We start from the raw sequence: 15,964 nt of genomic DNA on the forward strand, positions 1-15,964 counted from the left end.
ATTCCTTCAATGTTTGGAATGTAAATATATAAAAAACATGGTTTCTGCAAAAGAACTAAAATACAATCTTTCAAACTGAAGTGAAAGCAGTTGAAAACTACGTGGCAAACTGAAAACAATTAAAACAATTTAAATTACATAAACTTTCATTATTAATATAAACTATTTAATTAAGACAAAAAAAAATTACGCTGAAATATTAGGAGGTATTTTAGTATCACAATGTAAGGTCTGGTGCATAAGCAACCAAAACTGCATTTAAAAACCAAGGCTTTTTCAAATAAAACTTTTCATTGTCATCTCCAACACTGTATCATGCTGTTTCTATAAAATATTTAACAAATATTTCGCGCTGATATTATCACCAGTACAAAATGCATTACCTTCCCTTCTTACGCCAACTTGGCACCTACCGACTATCTCTGTCCCACAGGAGTATTCGTATGTGGTTGATTATTGACGGCTGGCCTAGTTTAATTTCAATTCCAGAACGGCAGTCATCATCGATTGGGTGTCGAGAGAAGCCATGATCCAAGTCGTAGTTCTGCGTATCCCCATCTAATAAAGCAGACTTCAGCTCCCCTTTTACAACCTGCGCTCCATACTTCATTGTTGCAATATTTTCCCCTGGTACTAAGAAAAAAGGAAATAATTGCTTAGTTTTTACACTCCATACTGCAAATTAGATATTCTGAACATCAACAGCGTTAGGTCAGAACAAAGACTTATTACCAGTATCCTTTCTTGGCCACAAATACATGCTCAAGCTAAAAACAAAAGTACAAAAAGAGAGGCATTTTAGAAAATTTGCTTCTTCAATTTCATCTGATGCCCCCTAGGTCGTTTATTTTAATAGTAAGTACTGATAATTTACTAGTGCATGGTATTTATAGACTCAGTCTTCTTCATGATTTTACAGAATTCTATTGCACCTTCCTCATTCAATCATCGCTTTCCTCATGGTTTTAAAGTTTTGGTCTATTTAGTCTCTCCTTGTGACCAACCTCTCACCATACATCTAATAATTTCTTTGTCCCTTCTTTCTGATTCATTTTTTCTAATTTCAACTGGATTTTTTTTTTTATTTGAAGTAGAAGGAAATGGTATGCGGTATATGGAGTGGTATAGCTATACAAGCTATTTTGATAGATATTCAAGCTTCCAGTACTCTGCAAAGCTAAACAAGCCATAACAAGCCATAAGACTTTGTGCACAAGTCCATGGGACCTGATGAGATCCATCCGCGGGTCCTGAAGGAACTGGCGGATGAAGTTGCCAAGCCACTGGCCATTGTATTTGAGAAGTCGTGGCGGTCTGGCGAGGTCCCCGATGACTGGAAGAGAGGGAACATAACCCCCATTTTTAAAAAGGGGAACAAGGAGGACCCAGGCAACTACAGGCCGGTCAGCCTCACCTCTGTGCCTGGCAAGGTCATGGAGCAGACTCTCCTGGGAACCATGCTAAGGCACATGGAGAGCAAGGAGGTGGTGGGTGACAGCCAACATGGCTTCACCAAAGGCAGATCGTGCCTGACCAACTTGGTGGCCTTTTATGATGGGGTGACAACATCGGTGGACAAGGGTCGACCAACGGATGTCATCTACCTGGACTTGTGCAAAGCTTTTGACACTGTCCCGCACGACATTCTTCTCTCTAAACTAGAGAGGCATGGGTTTGATGGATGGACCACTCGGTGGATAAGGAATTGGCTCAATGGCCGCACTCAGAGAGTAGTGGTCAACGGCTCGATGTCCATGTGGAGACCGGTCACGAGTGGCGTCCCTCAGGGGTCCGTGTTGGGCCCGGCCCTCTTCAACATCTTTGTCGGTGACATGGACAGTGGCATGGAGTGCACCCTCAGCAAGTTCGCCGATGACACCAAGCTGTGTGGTGCCGTCGACACGCTGGAAGGGAGGGATGCCATCCAGAGGGACCTCGACAGGCTGGAGAGGTGGGCCCGTACCAACCTCATGAAGTTCAACCAGGCCAAGTGCAAGGTCCTACATCTGGGTCGTGGCAATCCCAGGCACAAATACAGACTGGGCGGAGAATGGATCGTGAGCAGCCCTGAGGAGAAGGACTTGGGAGTACTGGTGGACGAGAAGCTCAATATGAGCCGGCAATGTGCTCTTGCGGCCCAGAAGGCCAACCGCGTCCTGGGCTGCATCAAGAGGAGCGTGGCCAGCAGGTCGAGGGAGGTGATTCTCCCCCTCTACTCTGCCCTCGTGAGACCTCACTTGGAGTATTGCGTCCAGTTCTGGAGTCCCCAACATAAGAAGGACATGGACCAGTTGGAGAGGGTCCAGAGGAGGGCCACGAAGATGATAAGAGGGCTGGAGCACCTTTCCTATGAGGACAGGCTGAAAGAGTTGGGGCTGTTCAGCCTGGAGAAGAGGAGGCTCCGGGGTGACCTTATAGCGGTCTTCCAGTACCTCAAGGGGGCCTACAAGAAAGATGGGGAGAGGCTGTTCAGGAGGGCCTGTTGTGATAGGACAAGGGGTAATGGTTTTAAAATAGAGGGAGGTAGATTCAGGTTGGATATTAGGAAAAAATTTTTTACCATGAGAGTTGTAGAACACTGGAACAGGTTGCCCAGAGAAGTGGTGGTTGCTCCATCCCTGGAGACGTTCAAGGCCCGGTTGGATGAGGCCCTGAGCAACCTGATCTAGTTGGAGATATCCCTGTTCCTTGCAGGGGGGTTGGAATAGATGACCTTTGAAGGTCCCTTCCAGCCCTAACGATTCTATGATTCTATGATTCTAAGCCTGAGTGAAATGGGAAACTTTTGGCTACTGAGGCTTTGAACCAACATGGTAAAGCAAGATTTTTATGCCACTGTTTCACAGAAATAAACCTGTTACGTCCTAGGAACAAATCTTCCGTCAAGATAACCGGGGATAATGATCCCTAACTCCAACAACAAAACAATATATTGATGAACCACCCTGTTAGAAAGACATTTTCAACAGTTTTGTTTGAGGAGACATCTATAAAACATGATCTAAAAGCTAAATGATAAAAAGCTGTCCCTGAATTCTTCAGGCAGGTTGGCAAGAGAAGTAAGAATTTTAACAGGATTTTAAGTTAACATCTAAAGAACAGAATTTGAAGTGGTAAAATTTTAACTGTATTGTAGTACTACTACACAAAAACATCAAATGCACAACTGTGAAACTGAAAGTGGTCGTCAAAATATCCACATAAGTCTCAAGAGCCTGAACTAGTACTAAAACGCCCCCGAAATTCAATTTTCTAAAAATAGGTGATTTTGAGCAAGCTAGAAATTTCAAGATTAGAAGCATATGATTAGAGACATAAATAAGTAGAAAAAGAAGTCAGAAAACACTATTTAACTTTTTCGAATTTATCTACTGTATTGTCAACAGAATGTCTTACGTAAGACTTTTGCAATATCCTAATATTAACTCATACATTTAAATATTAATATCTGCAACTTCTAAGAGAGAACAAAGGGGAGATGCAGCTCTGAGAAAGCAGTTATTTTCAGCTCTCATCATGCATGACTGACAGACTACAGTGCAGGACCTCAAAGAACATTTAGCTATTTGCTGTGGGGCAAATACTCTCTATAAATCACATATGAGATAGCAAACTAGCAATATCTTTCTAAAGCTCAGGGTTAGATATTCTTGTTGAATTACCAGAGAGCACAGACAAAAGTTAAACAAAAAGCTTCCCACAGTTTTTAGGCTTCCATTAAGACAATTTTGGAAGACTTGTTGATACTATTTGGGCAAACATGTAAAGAGCAAGAGAAAAACCAAACATAGTGGAGAGCAAAAAAATGAAAATCTTCATGAAGTAGAACACAAGTCACCACCAATATGAATCTATTTAAATATCATATATCCCACAGTCAATGCATTTTTATGGTTTATGTTTTTGCAAACTATTTTCTATTAAAATAGAATAGAAAAATACACTCTAAAAGACAACATTTATGTTTGAGCAATATCTGAGATACAAAGCAAGAAAATATGTTGACTAATGTTATTTGAGGAATAGAAATGGCAAGAACAGTACATAACAAGATACTTCATTATGTAATACTTTTAAAACACGTAATAATAGATAAAAACTTAAAGAACAAATTAATCATATCCTCCAGATAACTATAGTCACTAAATGAGAAAACAAACAAACAAAAAACCTGATGCTTACTTAACATGCCCCTGTAGTTCAGGTCCATGTCCCGACTCTCGGAACGAATCTTAATGGCATCTAGGATGGCATCAGGTGACAACAATCCAGAAGGTCTTACAACATTTAGTAATTCTGTTAGACTCATTAGTGGCAAACGTACTGCTTGCATGATTTCAGCATGGTTTTCCTTGGGGTTATGTTTACACCAATTCATCAAAGCTTGGAAAATGTCCTTCTCAGGAGCTGCAAATGAGTCTCTCAGTACAATACTTAGAAGAGCAGCCTGGAAAAGAAAACAAACAAAAAAACCCTCAAATAAACAGAAATAAAATTATTTTTTAAGAAAATTAAAAAAAAAGATAATTAAAATAAGGAAAAAAATTAATAGGTATTTTAACTTGTAGTTATTAAAAATAATCTTCCAAGGAACGATTAGCTTGTTTTAGTTACTTACGCAAGAATGATAGAATCCACCACTTAAATAATAAGTAATGTTACAAACTCACTAGGAGAAGCAAGTCAGCGTTGAAATGCGGAGAACTATTCAAATTAATTTAATTCCAGTTACTCCTTCAAATTTAAGAAGTGATCTGGGGATCTGGTAGTATAGCTAAAAGCATTCCTTTAAACTCAGGCTGGTAAAGGAACATTGATAAAAAAAATAAAGTGTGGCTTGGAATCACCTTTTTAAACCATTTCTAACTATTTGGGATTCCGACCCCTCTCAGCCTTGCTCTTTTTTGGTACCAACTTAGAAACAGCAGGTAAAAACTTCAGTGGTTCTTATTCGCGCAAAAAACCCATTGACTGCAAAGTGAGAACAAAAAGAACTGAACTGCTTTTTGATTTTCACTTAGCTAAGTAGAATAATTAGGAGTTTACCTAAGAAAAGGACAAACGTCTCATGCATACCAGGACTGGCTGTGCCAAAGATGCATAAAGTATGTGTTTCCTGATGAATGATGTTCACTAATTTCTTTATTGATAATATGCTCTCAGAGCTCAGATTTAACAAACTCTGCATGACAGAGTACAGTAGAGAGAAAAAAAAATTTTTTTTTCCCTACACAACTAGTAAGTTAGTCAGTGGAGCAGAGTATCTTGTACTTACCCAAGGAATAGACCCATCAAAGCTTTTCCACTAAAAATTCTTTTAAAAAAATAATTAAAATTAAACCATCATTCATTCAAGATGCTCTGCTGCTTCATGTGAACATCACTTGAAAACACTCTGTCACTATTATGTCCAGTTCAAAGACCTCTCCAGAGTAAGTGGAACATTTCAAGCATAGAACAGCCCCACTTGGGTACAAATATTTATACATCTAACAACAACAACAAAACCAACACACAAAAAAACACAAACCACCCTACAACACCACCACATTGTGCAATTTCAGAAAGCAATGACAATCAGCAATATAAATCACAGCAACCTCCAGAATGCTTTAGCTTACACAGTAGAAAAATCACCCATCACTGAGATAGCCTATATCAAGAAATTAATAGAATGGAGTATCTTCTGCTGTCTTCAGATCTTCACTTTAAATCCCTTGGGCAGCGTTCAGAAGCCAAATTATATTATTTCAAGATGAGACGACAAAAGACAAATTAAAATTAGACTGCCTGCTCCCATCTCTTAGAATACTTCATCAGATTTACTATATTCAGCTCTACTGACTGGTCAAAATTAAATACCTAAAAAATTCAGAACAGATCACCAGGCTTTTCAGTTCACCTTGGCTTGAACATTTCCAACTGTCACGGTTTTACTAGTACAAAATGATATCTGTTAACTAACATATAAACTTGTACTTTGTGCCTCCGTTAGTATTTTATCATGAAGTTGTACACAGATTAAAATTAACATTCTTGGGGAAAAAAATGCAAACAAAAGGTATACCTTAGAAAGTGATAGGAAGCCTTCGCTGGAGAGCACCTCTTGGGCATTTCTATCCATGAACATACAGCACATACAAGTTAATTTGGGAAGGGAATAAAGACTGGCAACATCAAATGTCATACAGACATTCTGAATATTAAGTATTGTGCAAAGATATTCAGATGTGGAATCCTCCAGTTCTGGGAACCCATATTTATGTGCTAGGCTTAGGAAGTCTAGGAGAACCTCCTCTTTCTCATCTCGTAGTGTAGCACGACCAGTGTAAATATATTTCAACAGCATGGTAAATGCTTCTGCAGTGGTGTCCTGAAGAGGAATTTCTGCTTCAGGCTGAGATTCTCTCATTCCACCATACAATAATGCTCTATAAGGAAGATAAAATTTCAGACATTAATATTCTGATAAAAAACAGGCAAAAAGTAGAAACAGAAAGGAATAAATGACTATTTACAGCAAGAGGAATACCAATGAGATATGGTTTGAGAATCTACAAAAGAATAACCCTTATACTCGGCATTTAAAGTGCAGCTTCACTCTGAAAGAAGCTGCACAAGAATGATATTCTAATGCATCATGTTTTTATTCTAAACAACAATTGCTCCAACTCTACTTTGAATGATAGCTTGCAAAGAAGAAATTGAGATATGATTCTCATACCTTTCTTTTTTTCAAATATAGTATCTTTTTAAAAAAAATAAAAATATAGTGCTATCAGTGAGAGAAAAAAAGTTTTCAGAAAGCAAGTGAAACAGTTTGCCACTATAATAGCAGTAGCGGATTAGCAAATTGCAAGATTAATCAAAGTACAATTACTTTTTAAAATACAATAGACAGTTTGAACACAATTTGCATTCATGCCTTAGTTTAGTTATTAGTTTACCCCTCTGACAAAATTAACTTGAAGAAGATTATCAGGAAGTTCTGCTAATTACATTTAGAGTGAAAAACGTCTAGCTCTCAAAAGAGCTGGATTAGTATTATTCCTGGTTTTAAAACATATATTCTAACCTGTATCAGCCGGACCTCTTTAAATACTCAATTACAATGCATCAAAATTAAACTTTCTAACTGAGTATATTCCATAGAAGCACACCATCCATACTCTGAGAAATCAAAACGATTTTACAGCAGAAGTTTTCTGTTCTGAAGTTATCTTTCTCCTGAATTTGTGAAACTACCTTCAAAATCCAATTTAATGAAGGTCAAAAGAATAACATCATGACATGGTATTTATCTTTTTATATTTGGACACAATGATTTGATGTGCTGGGAAACATTCACACAGAAAAGGTCACACTCAATGGACAGATGATTACACCCTGAAAAGTTCATAGAGAAACAATGTTTATCTTATCTGCATGAAAATTTCCTGTGAGCCTGACAAAAAAAGCTATACTTCACCTGAAGTAATGGCACCTAGCAGCCAAGATCACTCTGTGTGCCGGAAAACGTTTCTTTTCTACAATAAAGGTAACGTCACTGTATTCTTCCCCGTTCATTAGCGCTCCGATATGCTCTGACAGGATGTGAACGTGGTCAATCTCGCCCACAGCTGTGTACGGACGAAGCGGATGGCTGTTACTCATCTTGGAGGGATGGTGATATTGGTAGCCTAAAGGAAGAAAAAGACAATAACCAGTATTATAAAGAGCACCAGTATTATAAAGAGCACAAATATTTAAAAATGGCAAAGATCAAGCTGCAATTACAAAAAAAAGAGCAACCAGTGTAAATTACCATATATTACGAGAAAAATGAAACCAAGAGGTTTCCTGTTGAAGTTCATTTACAACAGGACTCTACGCAGCTTGCATCAACAATGCTAGCTGACAGAAAATATTTCAGAGAATTCCACCACCTTGTTGTTCTGTCAATCCATTTAATTCAAATAAAAAGCTTCCAACAAAAGGAATTAAAAATTTAACAATATTAAAGTTAAATGGTATTTCTACCGTTAGAAAATAATTTTATCTGTATTAAAATGCACATAAATTATAAAGAAATAAATAATTTGACCAATTAAGCATAGTCTTAACTCCCCAGTCTCTACTAAAATCAATGATGAGTAGAACCACAGGTGTTTTTGCAGAATCCAAATCAACTTTCCAGAACTGAGAGAAAATAAACAATCAGGATAACTTTTAGTAAATAACAGACAAAGCCTGTCAGAGAGCAAAGCTTTACAACGTACAATTCAATTTTCTTACCCTTTTCACTCAGTTTTCTTGAAGCCTTTTTGTTCTCTCATATATGTAAGAAAATAAACTCCCTAATACCTCTCAGTCACAAAAGTAGGAGACTGTCCACTCATGTACAATATAGATGAATGAATTAGTCATACCTTCTACAGAATTATCTTGTTACTTCTTAATTCACAAGAGGCTTTAATTTTGTTGGGTCTGGTTTATTTCAGCACCAGAGGCTTCCTCAGTGGCAAGAGAATCCACAGAAGGAAGAATTTAGGTCTTAAATCAGCTTCTATTGTTGCACTTTGATTTACTTTTAAATAAAAAGGTTCGCTGTTTCAGATAATAACCATCGATATTTTCAGAGACACCTTTTGTGACTAGCCACTTTCCAAAATGGGGACATACTTAGTGCTGAAGAAAGACAGTGTATGGCTATCACCCAGCTGGCTTGTAATCACCTAATTAAGGTTTCGGCCCTGCCTACAAAAGGCGGGCCATTTCCTCCTGGCTGCGGAAGATGCAACGACATCCTTGGAGCCACAGCCCAGGCTGGTGAGCACCAACTGGTGACCCCAACGTGATACCCTCATGAGAGACCCTGAAGACCTTGACTCCGACTCCCTTGCCGGAGCCAGAGCCGGAGCGAGAAGTCCTTCGATAAGGAAGGTAAAGCCGCTACCCCAAAAGAGGGAAGCGAGCTGGAGCTGGAATGAATGAATTGGGTCTCTGCTCACTGTAAAGCCTTCCTGAAAACAACAACAACCGAAAAAAACCTGTAAAACAAAAAGGGGGAATTATGGCTATCACCCAGCTGGCTTGTAATCACCTAATTAAGGTTTAGGCCCTGCCTACAAAAGGCGGGCCATTTCCTCCTGGCTGCGGAAGATGCAACGACATCCTTGGAGCTGCAGCCCAGGCTGGTGAGCAACAACAGTGTATCACAAGAAGCAGGAAAATGACGAGGCCATATCCTGCACACAGCTAACACGTTAATCTTCCAAGTGAACTATTCATGACATGAATATATTTTTAATATACACCTGCTTCCAGTCATTTCTAACCCAACAAAGAAAAGAAAACACGTGCGGTTCAGTATTATTTGCACTTCTGTAGCACCTGGAACTGCTTAACCCAAAATCAAGATACTGTAGAAACAAGGTCCCAAAGAACTCTAAACTAGAAAAAGCGATAGAAATAGAAAATGAGATTTGAGAAAAAAACAGCATACCAAATTGATAACACAGATGACAGCACAACTGGGGACAAAACCCCAGCTTTCCTCAGGCTGTCCCTGCTACTTGAATAGGTGCTGTGTGCCCATGTAGCCATTACAGTGTGGAACCAACCTAACCATGGGAACACAGAATACTGTACAGTCATTCTTCTATTCTGACACAAGAGTAAATTAAATCTTATGGTTTTTCATAAGAACATACTGTTTCTTCCATTTGCACTGGTTAATTTACAATTAGCTAAGACAACTCTGCACTGAACAGATTTATGCAACGTACATTTCCAGTAACGTTTACTTTGTAACAAGCGAGTTAACTTAACTCACATCAGTCCAGTTGCATCTATTTATACCAACAATAATATTTATCACGACATAATTATTTGAGTTTATAAACAATAGTAAAATTGAAATGCCCTCAAAATATAAAACATTGTTACGCCAAAGCAGCAAACAAAAGGATGTATTTGTCATTCAGCTGCAAATCTCAAGCCTTGATCCTCCTTTAAGACCTCTGTACATTTCAAGTCTATAATTGCTGTTGTTGATATTCATTCACAATAGTGAGGCAACCCAACTGCCTGCGAGTTACACGTACGTGATCAAGTGACTCCGTACTATCTCTCTTCTGCTAGATCAATCCTGATTAATTAGGGAAGTTCGTATGTGATATTTCAAACACATGGAAGTACAGGCGCGTTTTGGTTTTAAAATCTATTCTAAATTCCATTTTTTCTACATTCTACTTTTGTGCTTCCTTCATCCACTCTTATCTCTAAAAAATAAGGACAGGTACTGCCTGCATAAAACTAAGCGACTGTAAAAGTGATAAAGAAAAGGGAATGCCATCAGCCGCACGCTAACTTTGCTTCCAGTAGCTGTGGATGTTGTCATCTGCCAACAGGGTGAAAAGTTCATGAGAAAATTGTTTCCAATTCAGGTTAAATAAACAAATAAAATCAAAAGCACTTTTCCCTCTCCAGGGTATACAAACCTCCTTCTAAACAAGAACCAGTGTACTGAAGAGGGCAAAGTCTGAGCACTCGCTAATAAGCCAATGATGTCGTCCTTACGAACATCAAGACCCTGAACGACAGCAAGTGATGAAAGTAGAAATTTAGAAATCCCTGTGTGTAAGCTGCAAGAAAATTTGTTTTGATGCTTAACGCTCCCCAAATTTCTGGTACAACGTACTATTCTAAATTGTCAGTGTCAAGAACATGCTGATCACAGGGAATACAGGACTCAAAACAATGGCTACAAGCCTCTGGCTGAGAAGCCTTTCAGACCCTTGAATGATACGAAGTGTTGCAAACTGGCAACTTTATGAAAAATGTGTACATGCCTTATATGCCTTCTCTGGGTAACACTAGTATATTGAAGAAACATTCATACGCATTTATTTGTTTACTACTATGCATTTTCAAAGCAAGTTTCACCTGTATTGTGGATTTTCCATATAAAGCAGCCCAGTGAGAGCAGTTCTGCCTTCAAAATATAGAACCAAATAATGCATGATTTCAGATCTTCCCAGACAGGATTAATTAATGGTACGAACTCAGCCAACCCTTGAAGTGATCTGCACATTTCTTGTTTCAGGAAGTAAAAAGTAATACACTGCTTTAGTTGTGGCAAGTTGCTATGAGCTCACAACTTCCCTGTATAGCTAAACGTACATTTTTCTAGTTGCAACTCAAAGTATTATTTATGATGAAAAAGGTGGATGCTGCTGGGAGCTTGGCAAAACCCTTTCTAAGATCCCTCTGGCGTTTTCTGTCATCAAACAACATAATCTCTTTCAGAGAAGAGAGGCTTTACTCTTCCTGCTGGTCAAAGAGGAACATTTAACAGACTTTGGAATAAAAGGACAAGCCATTTACAAACCTCTTGCCAGCATCATAACCTATTTCCAGGAGGTATTCAGAGCTAATTAACCACTCCAGGAGTCAGCTTTGTTCATGCCACAAAAATAAACAAAATGACAGTCTTCTCTGAGTCTGAGGCAACCACTAAAACTGCAACAATCTCAAAAGGCACCTGTTAAGCCAGAAGGCCTACAAATCACTTCTGTCTGAGACCTCATCAGAAGCAATGCTTCTTGGTGGCCATCTTCAACAGTGAGCATGTGAAAAACACGGCCTAGTATTTATTACATAAGGCAATATGCAATATCACACAATGTGTGTCATGGTTAGAAAAACAACAACCAAAGCCCCACAGTTTTCAGCTTGCTATATTTCTTTTTGGTAAGTAATCTGTAACATGTTACAGCATACAAAAACGGGATCTAGAAAATGCAGCAACAGCAGCAGAACTCCAATGGCATCTTTACTAAAAAAATCTCAAACAAGAGCTGCAATAAAGACTGGTACTCAGTCACTTCTGCCTCTTATTTCAGCTGTCACTAAAGAGTCCTCTGAAAAGCAGTGCTGTTTCAATGAAACATGGAAGAATTTTTTTATACCAGGCAACAGAAAAAGGAATTTAAGAAATTGTTCACTAATAATTTGGAATACTTTTTTATATATAAAGTGAATGAAAAATGTTTACATAACTGATAACCCTATTGAAACAGTAAGTAAACAGACTATTGCTAGAATTAAAAATGTTAATAAGTCTGGATAAACACTGAGCAAATAATTTCATACCCTTGAAACAATTCCTCCAGCATCGAGTTTGTACCTAGCATGATAATACAGAATTTGTCAGAATCACACAAAGGATACTTTCTTAAAGTTAATTCTCTTACACCTCTATTTTATCTAGAAATAGAAATCGGTTCTCAGTTGATTGGAAGGGATTTAAGTATTATTTCAATCTTTTGTAATTAATTACTTCATTAATTACTTTGTTATGCTTTAAATAAATTCCAGCAAAATATAAGTAATATTTTAATTATCATTTCTATTACCATAGACTCACAGAACATGGTAGGTGTGACAGTAAGGCGACTGTACAAACATATCATTGTTTCAAAACATATGGTTTGTATTTCTAACAGATATATACATGTCTTTTTTTCACAAAAATATTTTGGTTTCATAAGTTCTGGTACACTAAGTTAACACCTCAAGAAATAGGAATTTTTATCAAGTATTTCAACATACACTGAGCATAACCCAAGAAAATATTTTGATTCCGTCAGAACCCTTGCTACAAAAGCTCTTTTATACTTCTAAATAACAATAAGAAAGTTGACTATGAGTGAAAACTGTAATAGAAGAGGAAAAAAATACATGTTCTGATACTTAGTATCCAATAATAACAACATAATCAATGCAGCACTAATGCATAGATACAGAATATGAAAGAACAAGTAAAAGAAATTCACAGAACTTTTAAGTCTCATCTCCAGCCCTTCTCTTGAAAAGAAAAGCAGATGTTAACTTTGGTTAAAGGTAAATAACCACATCACCCAATGACAGCATTCTAAAACACAGTTTAGTACCAAAAGCGTTTTGACTTAAAGCACATGGGAAGTTACACACTGTTTATCTGCAAACACATTCCCATACTTAAGTGCTGCAGTGCTAACATTTTATGTTTTGCTCAGAGACATATTCCTCTGATAGAAGAGCAGGAATAAGTTTAACAAGTTACAAAGAACAATACACTAAGCACAGATTATTTATTAAGACACATATAAAATAGGTATTAATGCATTCGATCCAACCTGATTAAAATGGCATACAACTAAACCTTTAAGTTAAAATCTCAAGTAAACACATTGGCCCACTCACCAGTAAAGCTGTCTGAAGATCTACAGTGGACGTAGCTGGTAGGCAGGTGACCAGCTTCCTGAAAACTAGGGTTCTTTGCCATTCTGAACAGAGAGATTCAACAGCAAGCTCATAGAAACGTTGTTCAGCAACATCCAGCTGCACAGTAACAACTGTACCATTTCCTGAAACGATGCATGAAACATATACCATCAGAAACAGGGGGCATGTAGTCTATGGCAAAAGTGAGAGAGATCCATGTTTCTCAGTTAAAATGTTTGTGGAAATAAATTCTTTAAAAATTCTCCATTCTATGGGAAAACTTCTAATAATGTTAGAACACAGCATTAGAACTTCTTTTTCTGAGCCATCATCATCTAATTTTGACCATTCATTTTTTTAACCATCAAAAATATAGTAACATATTGCCATTCATTCGTTCATTATAAGCCACAAAAATTTCATCCTGACATTCTTGCTACAGCATTAGCCTCCCTGAGAACACCGTTTTCCCACACGAGTGTCCTAATTAAACCAGATCTACGCTAACTGTATCACACATGTTTTATTCCCTACACATCCAAAGTTCTCTAAATGTTTTTGCCTAGCTAAAGGTTTTGGGGGTTTTGTTTGGGTTTTGGTGGTTGGTTGTTTTACAACGCTTCAGGCAGCTGCAGATCTTTCTCCTGTGCAAGCCTTTAATTTTACAAACAGGAAAACAAAACAAAAGTGTAGGGTGATGAAATACAGAAATATAGAGGCTTTATTTGTTTAAATACATAACCAACATAATGAGTCTCTCTCAACAAGTATAAATTATTGTTATTCTTCCACCATACCTGCCAGCAGGAAAAATAAACTGTATTTAATTTCCTAAACAGATGATACCTTGATCTATTAATTCTCTCATGAGACACTCTAATCTTCTTTAAAGTATACGTCTAAGAAAGCAAGGGAGGAGAAGGAAGAAAAAATATTTTTAAGTAGTCTCATGAGTTGGAAAGTAATCACACCTTAATTCAGCAAATTGAAAATAGGTATTTGACACAGATGATCTCCTTGTTTTGGAGAATAATATGTAAATATTTGTTCCTACAAGTAACGTATGTTGGCTTGTATTATTAAAATGTGTTCAAAAGCCACTTATGAAAATTCTTGTGGTGTTTTTTGTTTGGTTTGTTTTTTTTTTTTTCAAATAAATATGAGCAAACCGACCCCAACAGAACAGTAGACTTCAGGTACTCGATTTACAGATTTGTAACAAGAGACATGCCAAATACGCCTGCATTCTCAGTAGGCTCAAATTAAATCTTGAAACACATTAAAAAATTACATGATCCCAGTTTTGGGAGAGGTCTGTGTTCAGTGCTTTAAAAATAACACCAGCAAAGTGCATTGCCGGGCAAGTAAGACTACAGGCAGATTTCTAACAAGTTAACGTCGAGTCGTTTTTCTTTAAAGCCTGATACTATGACAGCTTCTTCTAAGTCGAAAGTATTTCAGTGAGTCACAGCAGTGCCTAACTCGCAAGAATAGTGAAGTCCTAAGACCACAAAAGAACCTGCGAAAATACTCTCTGGACTATCAAAGCGTCAAAATATTGGTCTAATATTAAAAAAGAAAAAGGCCACAGCAGGGCACTGCAAAGCCCGGGGGCAGGCAGGTGAAGCGGGCACATCGCCCCCACGGAGGACACGGGGCCGGCCGAGGCCGAGCGCTCCGCCCAAGGTCGCGCCCGGGGAGGCCGGGGCCGCCGCCGCGCCAAGTCCGGAGGCGCCGGGGAGGCGACCCCGGCCCGCCTGCCCGCCCGGCCGGCCTCCCCCCTCCCGCGCCTCCGCAGAACGGCGCTTCGGGAGAAAACCCTCCACCGCCCGGCGAGCCCCGCAGCTCCCCGCCGGCGGTGGCGGCGCTTCCTCGGCCTGCGCCCGCCCCGCCGCCACCGCCCACTCGCGGGTCGCGCTGTCAGGGCCCGGCGGGAGCCGCCGGCAGCAGCCTGCTGGCCCGCTGAAAGGCCGGAGCCCACCTCGGAGGAGGAGGCCTCGGGAGCCGCCGCCCGCTCGTCACGAACCCGCTCCGCAGGGGGACGCGGCGGCGGCCGCCGCGCACCGACCGCGACCCTCCCCCGGGACTCACCGGCCCCACCGACGACAAGGCCGCCACCCCCCGCGCCGCCGCCGTCGCTTCGTCAACCGGCGCGCTGACGTCACTTAGCAACAGCAGCCGGCCTCCTGCGTGCTGACGTAGGCGAGCACCCTCGGGAAGGGCACGGGAGCGCGTCCCGGTGGCGAACTGGGCTCGCGTCGGCCTCCCCGGTTCTGGCTGCGCCGCGCCTGGTTCCCTCTTCCGGCGACGGAGCGGAGGCGGCGGGAGGCAGAGCGGCACCCGGGGGCCGGGCCGCGGCGAACGAGCGCTTCGGGCTCGGCCGCCGCGGCGGGGCTGGGGAGCGGCCGGGGCGCGACCCGCTGCGGCGGGGCGGGGGGCTGGGGGTCGCTCCCGGCGCGCATCCCCGCCCTCGGCGAGCACCGGGAGCCTGGCAGCCGCCGCGGCACCGATGGAGCTTCTCTACGCGAGCGTTAAAGTAGCGGTGTCCCGGGTAGGGCTGCGGGAGGCCTGCGTGGCTCCATCTTGCCCGCGGGCAACAGCCGACCCGTCAGCAGGCGCCAGCGTTTGTCAGGAACTGGGCACTGGCTCAGGAGGCAACAGGGACGCCTGAACGCGCAGCCATTATGAAACAGCAGCTGATGTTTGACCTTCCCCG

At 40.4% G+C, this 15,964-nt stretch overlaps 1 protein-coding gene across 1 annotated transcript in view; it reads right to left on the minus strand.

The window, feature by feature from the left end:
- BTBD9 (BTB domain containing 9) overlaps positions 1-15,370 on the minus strand; it is a 124,753-nt gene extending 109,383 nt beyond the window's left edge. Inside the window, exons 1-6 of the mRNA XM_086631675.1 lie at positions 15,340-15,370; positions 13,228-13,391; positions 7,469-7,679; positions 6,068-6,431; positions 4,183-4,447; positions 414-633 (exon numbers count right to left, since the gene is read on the minus strand). Of these exons, the coding sequence (XP_086487801.1) occupies positions 414-633; positions 4,183-4,447; positions 6,068-6,431; positions 7,469-7,679; positions 13,228-13,309 (1,142 nt within the window). The 5' untranslated portion in view covers positions 13,310-13,391; positions 15,340-15,370. The remainder of the gene's footprint in view (positions 1-413; positions 634-4,182; positions 4,448-6,067; positions 6,432-7,468; positions 7,680-13,227; positions 13,392-15,339) is intronic.
- Positions 15,371-15,964: the final 594 nt, after the last annotated feature.

Source organism: Tauraco erythrolophus, chromosome 2 (genome assembly GCF_009769465.1).
Source record: "Tauraco erythrolophus isolate bTauEry1 chromosome 2, bTauEry1.pri, whole genome shotgun sequence".
Lineage (NCBI taxonomy): Eukaryota > Metazoa > Chordata > Aves > Musophagiformes > Musophagidae > Tauraco > Tauraco erythrolophus.